This window comes from Phalacrocorax carbo, chromosome 1 (genome assembly GCF_963921805.1).
Source record: "Phalacrocorax carbo chromosome 1, bPhaCar2.1, whole genome shotgun sequence".
In the NCBI taxonomy this organism is placed as follows: domain Eukaryota; kingdom Metazoa; phylum Chordata; class Aves; order Suliformes; family Phalacrocoracidae; genus Phalacrocorax; species Phalacrocorax carbo.
In genome coordinates this window covers 24832631-24851686 of record NC_087513.1, presented here as the reverse complement: position 1 = coordinate 24851686, position 19056 = coordinate 24832631, and the positions used below count along the sequence as shown (strand labels likewise).

The 19056-nt window shown below is 42.9% G+C and overlaps 1 protein-coding gene across 2 annotated transcripts in view; it reads left to right on the top strand.

Moving 5' to 3' along the window:
* The first annotated feature begins 4089 nt into the window (after positions 1-4089).
* Positions 4090-19056, top strand: part of LOC104048632 (ADP-ribosylation factor-like protein 8B) — a 28134-nt gene continuing 13167 nt past the window's right edge. For both annotated transcript variants that reach the window (XM_064455182.1, XM_064455100.1), the window contains exons 1-2: positions 4090-4536; positions 8948-9028. In XM_064455182.1, coding sequence (XP_064311252.1) covers positions 4348-4536; positions 8948-9028 — 270 coding nt within the window. In that variant the 5' untranslated portion in view covers positions 4090-4347. The remainder of the gene's footprint in view (positions 4537-8947; positions 9029-19056) is intronic.

Genomic DNA, 19056 nt, shown 5'->3' with positions numbered 1-19056 from the left:
CTCAGGCTACTAGCAGGATGAGAGAAGATGACAGCTTGCCAGTTTCAAGTGATGATTTCCTGAGGCAGGGACCTAACAGCCATCCTTTCAAAGGGAGGCTAAGGGCACCCTGCAGTCCCATAATGATAATATTGTTAATGTCACAACAAAGCATGAAGTACCTTACTGCTGGGATTAATAATACAGACTTAGGCTGTCTGTAAGTCCGATGCATTGTTTCAGTTTTCATGCTGCTTATACCCAACTTAGGTATCCAAACTGCAGAGTTCTTGAGTTAAGAACCTTAATCTGCCCCATTCTGTCAGTGTAACAATCCTTACAGAGATCCTTTTTCACTCTTTCCTTCACTGGAGTGTGAGGAAAATTAAGATACATACCAAAGAGTCTCTGACACTCCAGCCAGCAGAGGGCACAGATGATGCACATAGACACTGGCGGGTACATTACAATGCCTTCACTGAGAAATTCAATACAGACTTTCTGTTCTCTTTAGCAAAGCAGCTGCTTGACTCTGACCTACTAACAGAAAAGACAACCAGTGTCTCACCAATGCAGTGCCTCATTAGCAGAAAAGATGTATGCCTTATTCTACAAGGGTTTTTTCCCAAGCATCTGGTATATCAGGACAAACCTGAAAATACCGGAGTCAGACATTACCTCTTCTCATGCTCTCTGGAGATTTCATTCAGCTGAACGCTTCTTCTCATTAAGATCTTCAGCTATCACTAAAATCCATGCTTAAACTACAGATAGAATCATAGAATCATTAAGGTTGGAAAAGACCTCTAAGATCATCAAGTCCAACCGTCAGCTCAACACTACCATGTCTCCTAAACCATGCCCTGAAGTGCCATGTCTACAGGTTTTTTTGAACACCTCCAGGCATGGTGAATCCACAGCCTCTCTGGGCAGCCTGTTCCAATGCCTGACCACTCTTTCAGTGACGAATTTTTTCCTAACATCCAATCTAAACCTCCCTGATGCAGCTTGAGGCCATTTCCTCTCATCCTATCACTAGTGACTTGGGAGAAGAGACCAGCACCCACCTCTGTACAAACTTCTTTTCAGGTAGATGTAGGGAGCAATAAAGTCTCCTCTCAGCCTCTTCTCCTCCAGAATAATGTAATCTGATCTCTTTGGTAGTACTCCAAACTAGAGATGTGGGTCCCAAACATCCTGTCTCTACCCAAAAATTGAAATATCTGGATATGCAGTGTTGGTTCAGGTCAAGTTTTGCTGGCTAGGTATTTATAGCGTCACTACTATCGTCATCTGAAATATAAGATCCATTGTTATAATTTTTTTAGCACAAATAAGTCTCTGCAGTGGAGTAAGCTGCTTTACTTATCCCTTCACTTTACTTATCCCAAGAGCACTTGGAGGACTCCATATACTGAGTGCTACATGGCCCTGTTACAATGCTAAACTGGTCCTAAAGTGTGTAAATCTCAAGAGACAAGACAGAAGAGTGAAATATTTTATCAGTGGTTAAAGGTTTCCCAGAAGGATTATGTGGCTTGTCTACAGTCACACGAGACAGCGAATTGTGGCCTTCTGTGCCCCAGCTCAGACTTTTAGCTACAAGAACATACGTCCTTTGAGCTGCTAACTGTAGCAAAGTAGCAATATGTATACATACAATATACTATACCAAGCAGTGTGCAAAATAAAGAACTGCCTTTCATAATCATATAGTTTCGCAAAAGATGTAACAGATTTTAGAACAATATTACAGATCTTTGGACTTGGACAAACCCTCCAAGACTTTTTCATGTATTATATTTGACCCCCTAGAAACTGTAAAACACTTCAGTCAGTGTATAGCTGAATTCATGTTTTAGAATTTATGTTCCCATCCTCTGCTGGCCTGTTAGGAGGATATGACTGAAATGTACTTTTTTAGAATATGTTACTGTATCTGCATTATATTGTTTCTTTAAGCTTCCATCACTATGAACCTTAAGAACTACTGCAGAATTTAAAACTTCCGGTAAAAATTCTTGCAGAAATAGAGACTGCTCTATTTTATGTGAGTTTTCCCCTGTGCAGTAATCGGAACATCTTCATTCACAGAAACCACTCTTGCAAATGGACTGTCTTTATGCCACACATCATCATCTGGGTGATAGGTGGAGATGGGAGAAATTCTTATATTTTTCAGCTTGAAGGCAGCCAGAAACATTTCACCTCTTCACTCAAATTTCAGTAATTTATTTGGCTGAAACAAGTTTTTAAAAATATCAAGCTACACAGCAGAAAAAGAATAGTGTTTTGCCTGTGAATTATTTCCTGAGGTCCTTTCACCCATCCAACAGAATTACCCATTTCTTCAATGTCAACTTTTCCACCCATGTCTTCAGTGACTCCTCCCCCCACCCGCCCTGCCATGTTTAGGGTAAATGGTAATCAGTCAGTAAATTTGTGATGGCTGTCTGAGCTGCTACCAAGAGGCAAGTAAAACTGCAGCAGAGTTCTGCTACACTCTCCCTCAATGCAGGACCTGACCACGTTCCTCTCTTTCACTGTGCCATCAATTTTTAAGAAACTTTGAGAGCTGTAATGTGCTCTGAAACTGCTGAAGACACCATCAATGCCTCAGTTTCAAGAGTAGCATCCAAAATTCTGACTCTAACCCAAACCACCAAAGCTAGGGACAAAGGGAGTATCTGTATCAAGAGCAGCACCGTATGCTACTGGAAAAAAACCAGACAACCCCAAACAACAAACCTCTTTTTGTTTGTTTGGGACTCAGCACTTAAATCTGCATGCTTTCCACCAGGTTTTATATTAAGAGAAACAATGAAAAATAATTCCCTAACATTACCATTGGGTGGCAGGACCATCTCCAGTGTCCAATTTCCTTCTGGAAATGTTCAATTAAATTTACAAGGGTAAATAAATGAGTATCTGTAAAAAAAAAAATCTCAGAATTACACTATGAGTCATTTTGGTATCTACAATGCAGGCATGAAAAAGCATAAAGTTTTTCAACTTTACAGCTACACTTGGAACCAATTGCTCTTGACAGCAGTGTCGCAAGAGCTTCCAGTCTTTGTGGTCTGACTTGACGTAACCAATGAGGCTTGTCACAAATTGCATTCTCTAAAATGCTGAATTATGTCTCTAAAAAGAGCACGAAAACCAGATTTCAGAATGTTTTGATGAATTTGCTATGTTTCAACAGTAGAAATATCAATACTAAATTTCTGAAGTGCCTTGTTTATTCCTGTATGAAAGTCCTTCATCAGCCAATGCCACCGGCATTGCAACCTTCTAAAGCATCACATATAATTTCAGTGACAACTTCTGAGACTGGCAGACAGATACAGCTTAAGCTTTACCTCTTTATTTATGGGGAAAAAGAAGCCCTTCTCTAATGCAGTCTGGCAAGGCTGTACGCTAAATGTTGCCTATCCAGCACAGGCAGGAGATTCCTGGTGAAGTGGCATCTCCCGTCATTGCCCACTATACAAAACCACTGTCACAAGTGTCTCTTGTTGAGGCAGGGAAGCATGCTAAGGCAGACTCTCCACAAACTGTCAGAGAACCCAAATAAAACCAGGCTAAGCCCTGGATGTGAAAGGCTGTCCTTACACGATGACAATTCAAGAAGAGTTTCATGGGAAGAGTGGGGGTCCTAGGGGTGTGAGAACCGCCACCACTAGAGGTGAAAGACCTATCAAATCGATCCAAATCGATCCTGTCATGGAGACTAAGTCCACCAACTCTCACAAGCCCGTGCAGCAAACGAGCCCTCGGCCACCGCTTGCCGGGCGCGGGGTGCCGGACAGCCAGCCCACGGAGGCAGACGGAGGCCGGGCCGCCCCGTCCCGCCACGCTCCCGCCGGGGACCAGCCCTTCACCTCACACCACCCCTGCGGAGCCACACCTGCCCATGACGGTGCCCGGAGACACCCCGCTGCTCCCGGGGCTGCCGGTGCCTTCATCCGAACGCCTCAGCCCCTCCGCCTGCCGCCCGGCCCCGCCCGCCATTTCGTGTGGGCGCCGCCCCGGTTGCGGAGGCGGCTCCGTCACCTCACCTGACGGGCGCCTTCCCACCCGGCCGCCCGCCCCCGGCCGGCGCCCGGCCCCGACTCCCTCTCGCCCGCCCGGGCCCTCCGCAGGGCGCCCCTGCTGCTCCCTCCCCGCCCCCAGCCGGGCCACCTCACCCCACCCCCCCCTCCCCGGTCTGCAGCAAGTGGCAGCGGAGAAGGGCGGTGGCGCCATCACGTGAGGCTCTGCCTGCCGCTCGCCTCCCGCGCAGCCTCGCCGCCGCCGACCCCCGGCCCCGGCCCCGGCCCGAGCCCCGCCGCCGCCTCTCCTCGTCTGGCCTCGCCCGGCGCTCCCATGCCCAGCAGCGAGGCGGTGCCGCTGGGGCTGGGCGCCTGCCGCAGGTCGGGGGCGCTGGCCGGGATGCTGGCGCTGGTGGCGCGGCTGCTGGAGTGGCTGCGCTCGCTGTTCTGGAAGGAGGAGATGGAGCTCACCCTGGTGGGGCTGCAGTACTCGGGCAAGACCACGCTGCTCACCGTGCTGGCGGTACGATGCCGCGGCCCGGCCGCCCAGGGGCAGGGGCAGGGCGGGGGGCGCTGAGGGCGGCGGCCGGCGGGAGGGGGCTCGCCGCGGGGCGGTGAGCGGCGGCCCTGCGGGCTGCCGGGGGCGGAGGGGAGCGGCCGCCCCGAGCCGCCCGCTTCGCCTCGCTTCCTCCGGCAACAAGTGCGGGCTTTGCCTCCGCGGCCTGCGGCGAGGCCGCCTCCTGCCGGAAGGTCCTGGGGGGCTGCAGAGGGAGGGGGGCGGGAGGCACCGGACAGCGCTTTCAGCTTTTACAGCCTCGGGAATTGCACAGCAGGCTCAGGTGGGTGTGAAATTGTTTTAAGAGGGCAAAAGAAAATGTCTCCTGTGTCTAACTGCAAGGGGTGCCCACCTCAGAGCAGATTCCTGAGCACGGATTCTTGCCTGTGACTCAGAGTTCGCTTTTCACAACCAGTGTATCCCAGAATAACGTGGAACATATCGTGCATCCTCCAAGGCCACAACTCCCCTGTCACTGAATTCTCCCCTCCCATCAGTTGCATCAATATTAATGCCTCCCACAATTCTTTGACAGCTCTTTCCCAGCATTCAAGTCTTGAGTTTGGCATTCCCTTCCCGCCATGGCGATGGCCTTGCAGTCTGGGTCTTCTAACGCTGATGCCTACCGTGATGTTTTCCATTTTGTTGCCATGCTGAAATACATCTTTGTTCACTATGCTCTCTGTCCTTCTGCAGTTGGGTCCATCCCAAAGATTTACTTCCCATCAGAAGATGGAAACAAATATATATGTTAAACGTCGTTAGTACTAATCATGCAACTTCTCAGTGCATACATTTTTCTGTGAGGTGATCACTGCTGTTAGATGTATTGCAGCTTCACCTGCCATGAGGTATGGACTTCCCAATGTTCTTCAGTCCTTATCCTGAAAAGTTACTGGATCAAGAATCAAAACCACACTGGGAGGTATATGGCCTAAAGTCAAAGAGATTGAGACAGCGATGAACATGAGTTTATGAAATGTCTTGTTTGCCCTCATATATAGCTATGGATTAAGGGAAAATTAAGAGATTAGTGCAAGTGAAGAAGTAGAGAGAGAGGAGGAGAAAGGAATGGGGTAGCGAAAGTACAGAAAGCAATGAAAGCATGCATTGAGGGACATTACCAATCAATAAACAGAAAATATCTGGAACTGGTGGTGTAGTTTGTTTGGCACTGTGGTGGTCTTGGTAACATGGGCCTCAGCACTCCTCATGCCTGTTGCTAGCGTTCATCTCCTGAGGGCGGGCTTTGCTGAGGAAGGGGGAAAAGGCCTGACAAATTCTATTGCTTCTTGGATTGATTTCTTAAATGGATCAAAGAAGAACACAGCAGTTCAGAGACCTCTAACAGCAGTGTGTGGTATTAGACTTTTGTGTGTGTAAATGTTTGCCCACTCATTTATACTATACCACCTGTGGAATGGCATCATAAGGTGTTTGTCTCTCGTGCTAATTAATATCTTGAGTGCCAGAGCACTGCTGTTACTGCAGGTCTGATCTTGCCAGCAAACATACCATGTAAGAATATGCTACATGTTTTCTGACATGGGGAGTACCGCAGATTGCAGGTTTTGTGGCTTTTGGATCTTTCAGTCTGGAGGTGACACACCATGATAATCACTGAAGAAGGGTGGCTGAAGAGTTGGGAGTAAGTCAATGGATAATAGTTTACTCCTGAATACAGTTGATATGGGATGGCAAATAGGTTGAGAACTCTATGTGCGTTTGTGTGTATGTGGTTAGAGTGTGACAAGATGAAAATAACTGTCACAAAATAGTGCCTACTTAAAACGCAAACTGCTGTGGATCATAAAAACAAATGGTAGGAAATTACTATTTTTTCCACTTTGCAACAGTATTCAGCAATCCTGTCATGCTAACACTGAATAAACACCCTTTGAGACAGTATCCTCCCTGAAGGGCTTGAGCCATATTTAGTCCTCTGTTACTAGTGGAAGCCTTGGGTAGCGTCACTGCCTTTTACTGTGGATGTGCACTGATGTAAGGGAGTAGAATCTGGCCCATGGTTGTTATGGTAAGGGATTACAGCAGTATTATCAGTTCAATATTCAGCAACGTTTAAAAAGGACATTACAAACTTCTTAGTATCAGTTGTTTTCACATGTGTTAGGATGTAATATCTTTTTTTTTACTGAGCTACAACAATAAACTTGTTTGCACATCTTGAATGGTCACAAAAATAGGTAATTTGTCATGTAAAACTTCATTAGAAAGCAAAATGGAACAGGGTTTTTACTTTATGGTGCTTACAGTACTTGAAACAAAACACAGTAATTGGAGTTCTTGGACTAATGCGAACAAAAGATTCAACATATTACTTTCTTTTCTTCATTGTATAGGAAAAGAAAGAACTGTAAACATACTACTTTCTTTGTGGCTGGTTCCATTCAACCAGAATGAAAAGGTTTTAGAAGAGAAGACCCATAAAGGGAACACTAATTCTTTGCATTCTATCCCCAATACCAGAGCAGTTATGATGGTTTATTTTTTATTTTTGTCTTTCAGTTTACCATATTACATAAGGTGTATAATTTGCGAACAAAAGTGGAATCCTGACTTTCTGTGAGGTTGTTTAAACAATAGCCTTTTGAGTCGGCTGGCAGTTCTTTCAGGCATTCCTGTGCTTGAGTAATGATGTTACATTCTCAGGGTTTATGTGTTCGTATGTGTTTATGTGTCTGTCCTCCACAAATAAATGTACTAAATATTTTAACAAATTAGGCCGCTGCCTGCTACAAGAGATGGTTACTGATTGGCTCTGTCTTACTCCATCCAATAAAAAACTTCTGTCACTGCTAGGTACGAGTATTTATATGAAACTGCAGGTGCATTCGTCTTCACTGTTTTTTCCTACTGCTGTTGACAAGTAATTGAAGCAAGAAAAGAGGAGGGAAAAAAGAGACTAACAGAAACAAAAGATGGGGAAGATGTATAGTACAGAATTTAGCAAGAAGGTTCCCATAGGTAAGGTTGAACAAGTAACTGATGGAACTTGTTTCTTGCCTGAAGGGTCTAATTCCAAAGCCCAAAATCTTGTGAGGGGATCAAGAACTGTCAAAGGTTATACAGCTTTTAAAGTCCCAGATAAAAAATAAGTAATCTTAGTTTGTGAACACAAACTGGAGGCATGCTCTATTCCCACCCCACCATAAACTGCAAAGAGGAAGGTTGCAGAAAGCATATAGAGACCAGCAGTAGCATTAAGGGCAGCTGGTGGCAATGTGTGCAATGTGAGGCACGTAGCTGCTCTGAAGCCCTGATCATCCACTTCTCAGATGGGAGGGCCCTCTTGAAACATGCCTGTTTCAGTCCTTGTCTACATGTCTGTATTTTCTTCCAAAAAAACCCCAGGGCACGTGGCATGATGAGATGGATGAAGGTAATATGGGCAGATGGATATGGAAGGGCCATGGCAAGTCCAGAAGGTCCTGCTCTCCTTTCTGGATGACTGGAAAACCAGGTCTACTGTGTATGTTGCAGAGAGTGCCTGGGCCTCCCGTGTAGACATAACTTTTAAGAAACCATCTGCATATCTTAATGCACCACTCCTAGGAGACACAATACCATATTACTAATACATTTTGAAAAGGAAGATTGAATGATGAGTTATCTATTTAGATGTGAGTTTCACCTTTATCCTCAAAAGCTGTCTTCTGTAGTGGGTAGATGTGTGTAAGGTTCCTTTTGGCATGATGACAAGCGTCTGTCTTGTGAAAATATTTCTCTGAGCTGGGGAAGGAGGCAGCAGTTTGGTTTTATGTTTTGAGTTTATGGTGTGCTGAGTTAATACCTTATATTTTTCTTTCTTAATGATGTTCTCTTAGCTTCCACAGCGGGACTCCTCTGCTGTCACCTACTCAGAAGGAAAGGGTCTGCATGTAATACTCTCCACATGAGTAGTCCTTCACCATTTATTATATTTGGAGTTAGACTATTGGTAACAGTAGTGAGAAACTACAGGGAAAATCCTGGTATAGTGAGTTTTGTCATATTGGGGGTTGGACTAGATGGCCTTTAAAGGTTCCTTCTGACCCCAGTCAGTCTATGATTCTGTGATTCTGTATTTTGACCATGCTGCTCTCTGGTTCGCTTAGGGATCAGATGAAGAATTATCCGGTCTCGTGGTTTCTGGGGTGATCTTTGTTAACGGAGGAGAATAAAAGAGTGTTTAAAGGGACGGAAATAACAGCCTTCCTTGGCTTGACAATGCATTAATTGAAGTGCTGGCCAGTGCTTTTGTAGAGATTTGTCATATTTTACAGTGATGTAAAATAAAAATTTTAGATTGCAAACAAGAAAGTAATCTGCTGTGTACTATTTTATAATAAATATAATTTTTTGTTTGTTTGTATTCTAGTCAGGGCAGTTCACAGAAGATATGATTCCTACAGTAGGCTTCAATATGAGAAAAATAACAAAAGGAAACGTTACCATAAAGGTAGGTGTGCATGTTTGAATTAATACAGAGTGAATAACCAATAGACAAAGTGATTTCAGCTTGGAATGTGAAAGCGTAGGAAATTTCTGATGATAGGATCATTTATCTATTTTTCTAGGTCAAAAATAACTTTTTAAAGGCATATAGTTCTGTATTTGCATTAACCTGTTTGATTTCATGATATCCATGCCAGGCAGAAGCTTTGCTGCACTCTTTTGGGTTAGAAAGGTCATAAAATTCTGAGATATTCAGGGAGCTGAGTTGACTCTTGGAGTTGCCTCTCTCTCCTCTTCTTTCTCTCTCTCTCTCTCCCTCCCCCTCTCGTAAGTGTAAGTGAAATCTGCAGGAACTTCACTCCTAACTTTTGCATCTCAGTGAAGAGTGCAGTTTAGCTCACGTAATGTCAGCTATGTGGAAATAGAACATCTAATATAAGTCAGTTGTCAGGGAACCATCTCTTAGGCCTATAGAGAAATATAGGTGAGGCCGGTTCGGTTGTGATTCATGCCGTGGGCTTCAATATAGAAATACATCACTCCAGTAGCATTAAGGCTTCCTCTGGTGTTTGATCATGAAAGGAGCCTGGCTGATTAGTCTAGATTGCATTCATAACTTCTGTGAAGGGAATATAAGTTTTTGCCTTTACCTTGACTTTTCCCTCCTTTGCCTTCATTTTCTCTTCTTTCTCCCTCAGTTCTAAAGTTATTCTTTTTCTTCTGGTTTGGTATGACTCCTAGACCTAGGGACGATTTTCTGTAATGACTTGTAATGTGAATATAAGCAGTTATTAACTGTCTACCCGCTCGCTCTAAACAGTGAGCAAGTAAAGGATGGTAGAAGGGATGATTGACTTCTGTTGGCTGGGAGATGTTAAAGCTGAACTAAAGAAACCTGAGCTTAAAATGACCATAGGGATATAGATACTGTGACTGCCTGTCTGCTTCTGGTCTTAGTATCTTGCTATACTTTTTCAAGATTTTACATGACCATAGGGCTTTCAGCTGTATGTTTCACTTGTGTGTCTACTTCCCTGTTATAAGCTTGCAGAATAATCAATAGGTTCCTCTACAACTGCTTGTATGTTACAGTGTCTAATAAGCCCTTTGAGATCTATTGAAATGGAAAATCTAATGTCGGCCAACTATTTCCTCTTATCACCCCAACTCTCCTTCCTGTATACGCTCTTGAAATCCATGTCAGGTTTGGCTGAATAAAAACTCCTAACAACGCCCATGATTTGGTCTGATTTTAATGTCCCAGGAAATTTTGGTAGATTGCCAAAAATAAATGTTGGTATCTTAAAACTAGGTCCACAGTAAAGACTGTAAAAGGCTTGAAAGGAAAATGGAATAAAAGTGAAGTAGAGGAGAATCATTATTGCCTTAGTAACCTCAACTTTCTGACTTTGTGCACGATCATTATGATAAGTACATGATTAAAGCCTACTTAGGGAGCGAATTTGACCTCAGTCTTACCATAGAGCAGGGGAGCGAGAAGACAAAGTAGCATCATATAAGCTTATTTAATTCATGCATTTCTTGAAAGGTAAATGATTGATAGAAGCCTAAACTTTTTCTTCAGTGTAGATGATGTATATGTGTTTGTGAGTTTTAAAAAAACCAAATTGTCCACGATGAGCACTACAATACTCATTGCAACATGGCCAAACTCGTCTTTGAAGTAAAAAGTGTGTCCTTCCAGGATGTAAAAATTTCAGCAGAGAATTTTTTTCAGAAGGGAATGCCTTTCTGTAGCCTTGAATAACTAGCTTTTGTGTGATACTAGGAGAAAATGTCCAATTTAATATTTTAAAATAAATACAAATTATTATACCTTTATTATATTTGTTGTTAAAATATATTGTAGCAAGAAAAGCACATGCTGCAAGAGTTACAGGAGTGAAACTTGTGAAATTTTGAGAGAACACCTTCACTCTGCACAGGTAATGGAAGCAGAAAGAATTTTTGTCATGATTTCTTACTTTTTATAAGCTCTACAGGGATGAGTTGAGAGCTGCTTGAATTGCCAACATCTACAAATCTGAATGTGTGTTGGCTCTCATTTTACAGTTTATTCTCAAAGATCAATTTTTTCAGCACTGTTTTCATGGAATTCACTATTAGTGTGTCTAACAAACCCTTATATTCATCTGCTGCTGACTAGCGTGAGGTAAATATGTAGGAGCTAATGGCGTCAGGGTAATGAAATTCAGTTAAACTTTGGTGTTTGTCTACTGGAATAGGTAGTCAAGACTAGCATTACTTTAAACAGTGGACAGCTCTCTGAAAACGTGGAGGAATTTATACGGCAACATGAGTAAGCCTGCATCAGTCGGACTTTATCTGGGTAAAACATAGGTGACCAGAATCAAAAGCCTGTCATCACTAATTCTCACAGCCAACCCTGTACACTCAGTTTATTTTAGGGACACAGGAATCAGAAAGAATAAAAGGTAACTGAACTGTCTTTCAGGAGAGAGAAGGAGGGCACAAGGTGTGCGTTCTGCTGAGTAACAGTTACACAGCTTTCTCTTGTAAATGGAGGTAGTTATTTCATCATGCTTTCTGTTAGTTCTTACGAATGCTATGTTTGAAACTGGTGAAAAAACCCAAAATGTCACCGATGATGAGGTTTAACTTCTGGTGTTGGCCCTTCTTCACCTCTTTTGTCAGTATATACAGGATCATCCAAGGTCTCCCTCATCGCTGCTGGTTCATTTCTCTGTGGCCAGCTCTGCTTGTGTTAGTGTGTACACTACATGTAAGGTAAAGAAAAATTTTAATTTACAGGAACATCTGCTTTGATTGCAGTAGGGCAGTATTCATGCTGCATAACAGGAAGGTGTACTGATAGGCACAGAACCATTTCCTCTCTTTCCTTGCTGTGGAGTTTCCCTCCAACTCTCCTCAAGCCCATTAGCCTGTCCTCATCAAACATGTTCTCCTCTTCTACTGCCTGGTTTCTTTGTGCCTCATCCCTTCGCATATACATGCAAAGGCCAAACCCTGAATACCTCCGTCCTCAAAATACCTGCTCTTGTCCCTTAAAGAGGAAGCAACAAATGTCCTCGTTTAGTCCACGAGCATGTTTGTCAGTGGATGAGAAAACAAAAGAAATGCTAGTCTTGGGTCCCTCTGGTGAATGTGTCTCAACAACCATCCACGTGTTGCTAGGCAAAGAGCTGAACTCTGTTATATAAAGAACATACTTCATCCTAACAGTAGCTTGGTACATTCCTGTTTTATCTTCTCCCAAAAGAAGAGGCTTTTTAACCAAAGTGAGAACTTCTGAATATTTTTGCCTTTGGGGCCCAAATTCTGCTTTCCAAACAGAATCTTTCTTGTAAAGGAAGATAAAACCAGCCTCTCTTAAAAAAAAAAAAACCAAAACAAAAAAAACCCACAAAAAACCCACCTCATAAAATAACCTTTTAATACACCTGGCTTTCTGCCGGTGGTAGCACTTCTAAACCTCAGGATGACATTCCTCATGCTGGGGACAAACTAGACTTGCCTTCTGGGAAACCTAAGAGGGAATCAGGTCAGACTAGCGAGGGTGGCAGAGATTAAAGGTCAGCTTTTACAATCAGTTTAAGTAGATCATGATGTGAGGTTTTACATTCTACTTTAAGCCTGGTCATGCACCCTTGCACCCCTCTTCCATCAACACCAGCGATCACATGGCAAAGCAGTAGTCAGATCAGTCAACTGATCTAAATGAAAACAACCTCTAAAAAACCCAACAACCAGCCAAACCAAACCTGCACCCATGCTAGTTTCTCCCCAGTTGAATTACCTAAGTAGTGTACTCCCCAAACAGCTGCCTGATTGCTGGTGCCACCACAGTGTGGGAAAGCAGGATACAGACGCAGGCAAGATAATGCATTTTGGGGGCACCCTGGATAGATTGATTTAGTTGCAAAACACTGTATTTAGAGCACAGAATCTCAACAGGAAGAAAGCACTCCGTCCCTTTGGTGAGAAAAATTAAGTTTTCCTTCATCCTTCTGCTCTGGTAGCTGCAAACATTTAAGCACAACTAACGTAGCCTGTTGCTAGAGGGCTGCCAGAGTTATGGGTTCAATACACATAGACTGATAGTGGATTCAGAACGATCAGTGACAATATTTTAAAAAATTAAATGTTTAATGCTATATTGCTAGGATTTATGAACTTCGGATGGTGTTAAGTTTGCTAGTCCCTAAGAATAATTAATGATTCATTAATATTAGTTATGAAGCTGGAACACAGGAAGTTCCAGTTAAATATGAGAAAGAACTTCTTTCCTGTGAGGGTGCCAGAGCAGTGGAAGAGGCTGCCCAGGGAGGCTGTGGAGTCTCCTTCCCTGGGGACATTCAAAACCTGCCTGGACGCGTTCTTGTGCCCCCTGTTCTAGGTGTCCCTGCTCAAGCAGGGCGGTTGGATGAGATGATCTCCAGAGGTCACTTCCAACCCCTGCCATTCTCTGATTTTGTGAGAGTTGATGGAGAAGTCATATGGGCATTGATATCAGAAGAACAGTCTGATTGATGTGCTAATTGTATAGATTTTCTCCCTCAACATTCTGTTTATAATACACAAATTAACATGTACGGTAGCTACGACAGCCAACCAAATAGTGTATTTACAGCAGGAACGTCAGAGGTACTGCCTTACAAGTGCAAATGCATCCTAAGGCTATCGCATGCTTTCTTGACCTCTTATACATCAATGGCAGATGTGCAGGAGAATGGGACCAGTGGAAAAATTGTGATTAGCATTGTGATATGAAGCAGCAAATGCAGACTCAGAAGCAAAAGCTGTTTTTTCAGTTTAAGTAGTCAAACTGTCTTAAGTTTTCACTTATTCAAAGATGTATTTTTTCTGTTCTTTCAGGCATGCAGGTGTTCTTTTTCCTCCTGCCTGAGCCCTCCCTTCTATTTCAGAAGAGTGCATTTGTACTGAAGCAGTACCTTCCATCTGAGCTTTATCAATGCTTCCCAATTCATCCAGGAGAGGACTCTATTTTAGTTATTGCTAAATGTCAATTTCATACATTTTTTCATCATATCTGCCTTGCTTTACCACTGATGAAAGAAGTCCACAGATGCCATCGTCAATAAAAAAGTTAGCACATTCCACCGTAGTTCATAAATAATCCACAAGATTAGGAATTTCCTTTCCTGTTATTAGAGTTGTTAAGAATAAGGGGGTAATGCTAACATTATTAATATGTTTCTTAGTTTCAAAAACGATACTTGATTTGGAAGCCAATCTGCACAGGAAAATAATTTACCTTAACCAGTTCACATGGTCTCTCTGCTACAACAGCATACAGTGAGAGAGATGTAAGGGAATATGGCTCTTACGTATAGATGCTTGTTTCCTTAAAAGCCTGTCAAGGTGAAGTACTTGTATGTCACTATTGCTGTATCTAGGTAAGCTGTTAAAATCTTACAGCCTAATTGCTAGATAAAGTTTCCAAAACTATTTCAGTGTGAGAATGCCATAATTTGTTGGTAAGTTGATGACTGGAGAGAGGTGAGGGGGAGGCTTCCTGCTGGAATCCTTTGATGACCTATTTGCAGCTCAGTCAACAAGGATTCGGAGTGAAATTTTCTTTAACCTTTTTATCCCAACAAAGCAGGTTATCTTTCTCGTAGAAATATTATGATATCCAACTGTCAGCTACTATTAAAATTCCTGGATAAAGTGTTACATTACTAAACCTGTGCAGTCTTTAGCCTGTGGCAGGAATGTTCTTAATGGTAAGCGGATAGGTCTTGCATCTAACCTTTTTCAAAGGTCCCAGGGGACACTGCAAAACAGAACCCCTTAACCTTAATATAAGACTGAGGCTGAGAAACCATCTGAGTCAAAAAGTCATCAGGTGAAAAAATGGCATTCCAGAAGGCTAGGACTGATCACCTTAGGCAAAGAAAGTTGCAACACCAACAAATAGGTGATACTAATCCTTTATCTGGTTTTTGCCAGAGTTTGGGGTAGGCCACTAAGAAGGCAGTACTATGGTAGTGCATTGCAGCATCACTGCCAGGTTTCTTGACTACAGTTCTACGTCCATGTTACATACAATTCCAGAAAGCGACAAGAACTAAGAGGCCCACGGTCTTCTTTACTTTCTTCCTATTTTGGCAGTCGTTTCCAGAAACTAGCGAATTTACTCTCATATTTAGTCTCTAATCCTAGAGTACAAAAGTATCATCACTGGCATGCTTGTATGTATTTATTTGAACCACACTGAAAGAAAAACACTGATTCATGCAAGCCTAAACATTTTGTAGGAAGATGCCAATTTCACATGCTCTTTAATTAAAGTTGAGCGTGATCAGAAATGTAAAGCTCTCAGCTTTAACCATGAATTATCAAATTTTGGCTTGTCAGTGTATTTTATAACTTTGTTACCTATTATTTCCAGAAAAAAGAGGAGGCAAAGAGAAAAGATTTTACCAGGCAGCATTTGAAGTCTAAGCAGGAAACTTCATAAATTGGTAGGTTGTGGTTGAGGTATTAAATTACAAGATGATTTCCAGTATCAAAATACCTAATGTACTACAAGTTATGGAGCGGTTACAACTATTTTGATGGAGTTCATAATGAAACTGATGGTTATTGCTTCTTTATGACAAAAAAAAATAATCTATGAGTGAATTAATTTGGGGTTTTAATTCCAAGCAGGATTTGCTTCCTGAGTGGTCTGATTTTGATGGGATTGCTCTGGTTTTAGATTAGCTCAGTATTAGTCATCTTTTTGCTTTGCGGAGATTTACTGTTCAATAAGCTAAACAGCGGCTAAAAAGTTTCTTTTAACAAACCAAATAATCAGAGCCTCCGAAGACATGCATCACAAACTGTTATTTTAAATGATTGTGAGGCTCCCAAGTAATCAACTGTTGATCGTCACAGTGGTGGTTTTAGGATAGCCTCAGGTATGAAAAAGAAATAGAGCAACACAAGACATGCATACAGTCAGGCAATGCAGCAACTTCATTTTCCTTGCTCTTGCACTTCGTTTATGCTTGCTCTCTTAAAATAGCACTGCCAGCCAATTTCTGCACCCCCCCGCGGATATTGCAGTCCGGAGGGAGCGGGCCTGGAGCTACGGAGGTTGGACTCTGGTCACCCCAGCTGTCGCCACTAGAGGCCAGCGTCCTTCCACGGGAGCTGCCGCCCGCGCCAGCGCAGGCCAGTCTGCTGGAGGGCGAAGAAAAGCTGTTTGCTCTGATGTGGCAGAGTGGGAGGAGGAGGATTATCCCAGCTCTGTTCATTCCTCTTCCAGCTGTCTTCATTGCAGCACCCCTCCCTGCTCTGGATAGTAGAGTTTCCAAGTCTCCAAACATCCGCATAGAAACAGAATCCTCTTGCTTTGTAATACTTCATCCTGCTATTCAGCAGCAATTAAGAAACATTATACCTGTCATGTCACCATCTCATGTGTCATGCAGTAATACAAGCCTCTGTGTGTACTGCCTCAACCTCTTGTCCTATCACCTGTTACTTGGGAGAAGAGACCAACACCCACCTCACTACAACCTCCTTTCAGGTAGCTGTAGAGAGCAATAAGGTCTTGCCTCAGCCTCCTCTTCTCCAGACTAAACAGCTCCAGTTCCCTCAGCCGCTCCTCATCAGACTTACGCTCCAGACCATTCACCAGTTCGTTGCCTTTCTTTGGATGTGCTCCAGCACCTCATGAAGAAGCTTCTACAAGATCCCTTGTTTTGTACAATGTTCTTTCACTCTAAGTGTTAGAAAGCTTTTTTTCCTAATATCTGACATGAGTTGCCATCATCACAAATTGAGCTGCTTTTTATTTCTCTTCTATATCTGGCAGCCGTTTCCTGGGAAACCTAATGGTTTTGCTTCCCCCTTTATAGGTCACATTTTCAAGATCTCACCATTTCTTTTCTCATCTGGACTTTTTTTGATTTGTCTGTGTGTGTTCTACAGACTGGTGCTCAAACACAGAGCCTGCCTGACACTGAGGACAGGGCAGTACGTACTTCCAAAATCATACATAAGATGCTTCTGCTAGTACATGCTGATTTAAGATCGGCAACACTGTTGAAACATGTATTTAGTTTGTGAACTGCTCAAGCTTTCTGTCCTGCACCTCTACCTGGTTATCCGTTTTGTGCTAGTCCATTTGGTTCCCTCTGTCCAAATGTAGCATTTTGAACTTGTGTGTGTTAAATTTCAGCTGCCTTACTTCAGACCACCCCTCTAGTTGGTCTGGATACTTCAGGATTCTGATTTTTTGTCTTTTTATCTGCTCCCAGCTTGAAGTTATCTGTAGTTTACATACACATATGTTCTATTTCAACATCCTGTTGGGACACGTGGGAAACGTAAATGCTGCCCCTGGTTAGCTCTGTCCTCAGCAGCTTTGCCTCTTTGATAAATGCTGGGAATCTGTCAGGATTGCTCAGACTTGAGAGGTAGAGGACAAGGAGGACACACGAGGAGAGTGCCAGGGAGCTGCTCTGAGGGGTTAAGTCTGTCCTGGGAGAACGTCCTTTTCTTGTCTAATCTACCAATATTAGATTACCTTTTCCCAGAATACACACTGTTGCACATGATCCTGGCTTTTCTCTCATATTGAGCAAATACTTATTTTTGCTTTCATTGTTACATGTTCTTCAAGGACAAGCAAAATTAATAATCACTACAGTAGTTATTGATTGGCTGTTTTGAGCTAGCAGTGTCCTTGCCTCTGGTGTCCTCGCCCTCAGTCTTCCAAATGCAAGTTCTGCCTACAACTTACAACCTCTGTATGCCTACTTTCACCAGAATCTCTTGGACTTTGAAGTCTAGAGGCTGATTCGTGATCATATGAAAAGAGGGCACAAAGGACTGCACGTGGTCACACAGGATCAGGGCTTTTTACTTTTGGGGAGGAGACAATATTGAGGCTAGGATGGATTGGCTCCTTCTATTTAGAGGTGTGTTACGTTTTGATTGGAGGGATTACAGGCTTATCTCTAAAGCTGGATTCCCTGGTGCTCTTCTGCCTTAGATCACAATGTGGAGGTAAGGAGCATGAGGTTCAGAAAACAGTTTCTGAGAACAGACTTTGTTTTTGTATCCTTTTTAAAATCCACCTGTTGATCCTTCCAACATGGTACCTTGTGTCTCTGATAAAATGGCAAATATACTCTGATCACTGAGAAATACACCCTCCCATTAGAATGCCTCTGTGCTTGTTTTCAGGAGTTGAAGATACTCATCCATTTAGTGTTGCAAGTCTTAAGTCCATTTCCAGTTCTTCAGTGAAAGTGCTACGATTAAATTAAATAGCTATAAATGGTGAAGTCTGCATATAGCGTTTTTCTCCTGTCTGACGTGACTAATATACCTAGTTGCAAAAAAATGTTTAAAAGTTGGACTCTATCGCCAGTGAGGAGTGACAACAAGGTTCTTTAAAGGACAAGAATGATTTCAAAGAACACAGTGTTCTGGGAAGTATTGCCTGCAGGAAATGTAGCCACGTGACATATTTTTTCAGCTTTAAGACCAACTGTAAAGTCGATTCCAAAACATAGGATAATAGATTTGAAGGTTATTTGATTTAGTTCTTTTTATTCTTCCTGTTTATTAGACGGGGAAGCTGAATATTACTAGTTGAAGATTCTAGTCTGGAATAGGTGGCTGTTTAGGATTTGTCTCCCCTGAGCCAGATCAAAAGGAGGAAACCAGCCTGAGTCAATTGTCTAAACTCGGTGGGAAGCAGTGGGTGCTTTGCAAGAATGGTTCACCTGGTAGGCAAGGTGGGTAAGACAGATGCAATCGTTTCCTGCTGTGGGTGCCCTCTGAGCTCTTCAGTACCCACAGAGGAATTTTAGTCACTTGGATTACATGCCTACCTTTTAGGTGGCTGAAGTGGAGGGAAATGAATCCCACCCTTTCCAGTTACTCCCTGTCATTACAGATTGAGTTGGCTGTGAATGCTGTGACTGCTTGCTGTGTATGCATGAACTCATTAGTCACATCTCAGTATACGTGGACTTGTCTGTGTACAGCATGGTGTTGGATGTT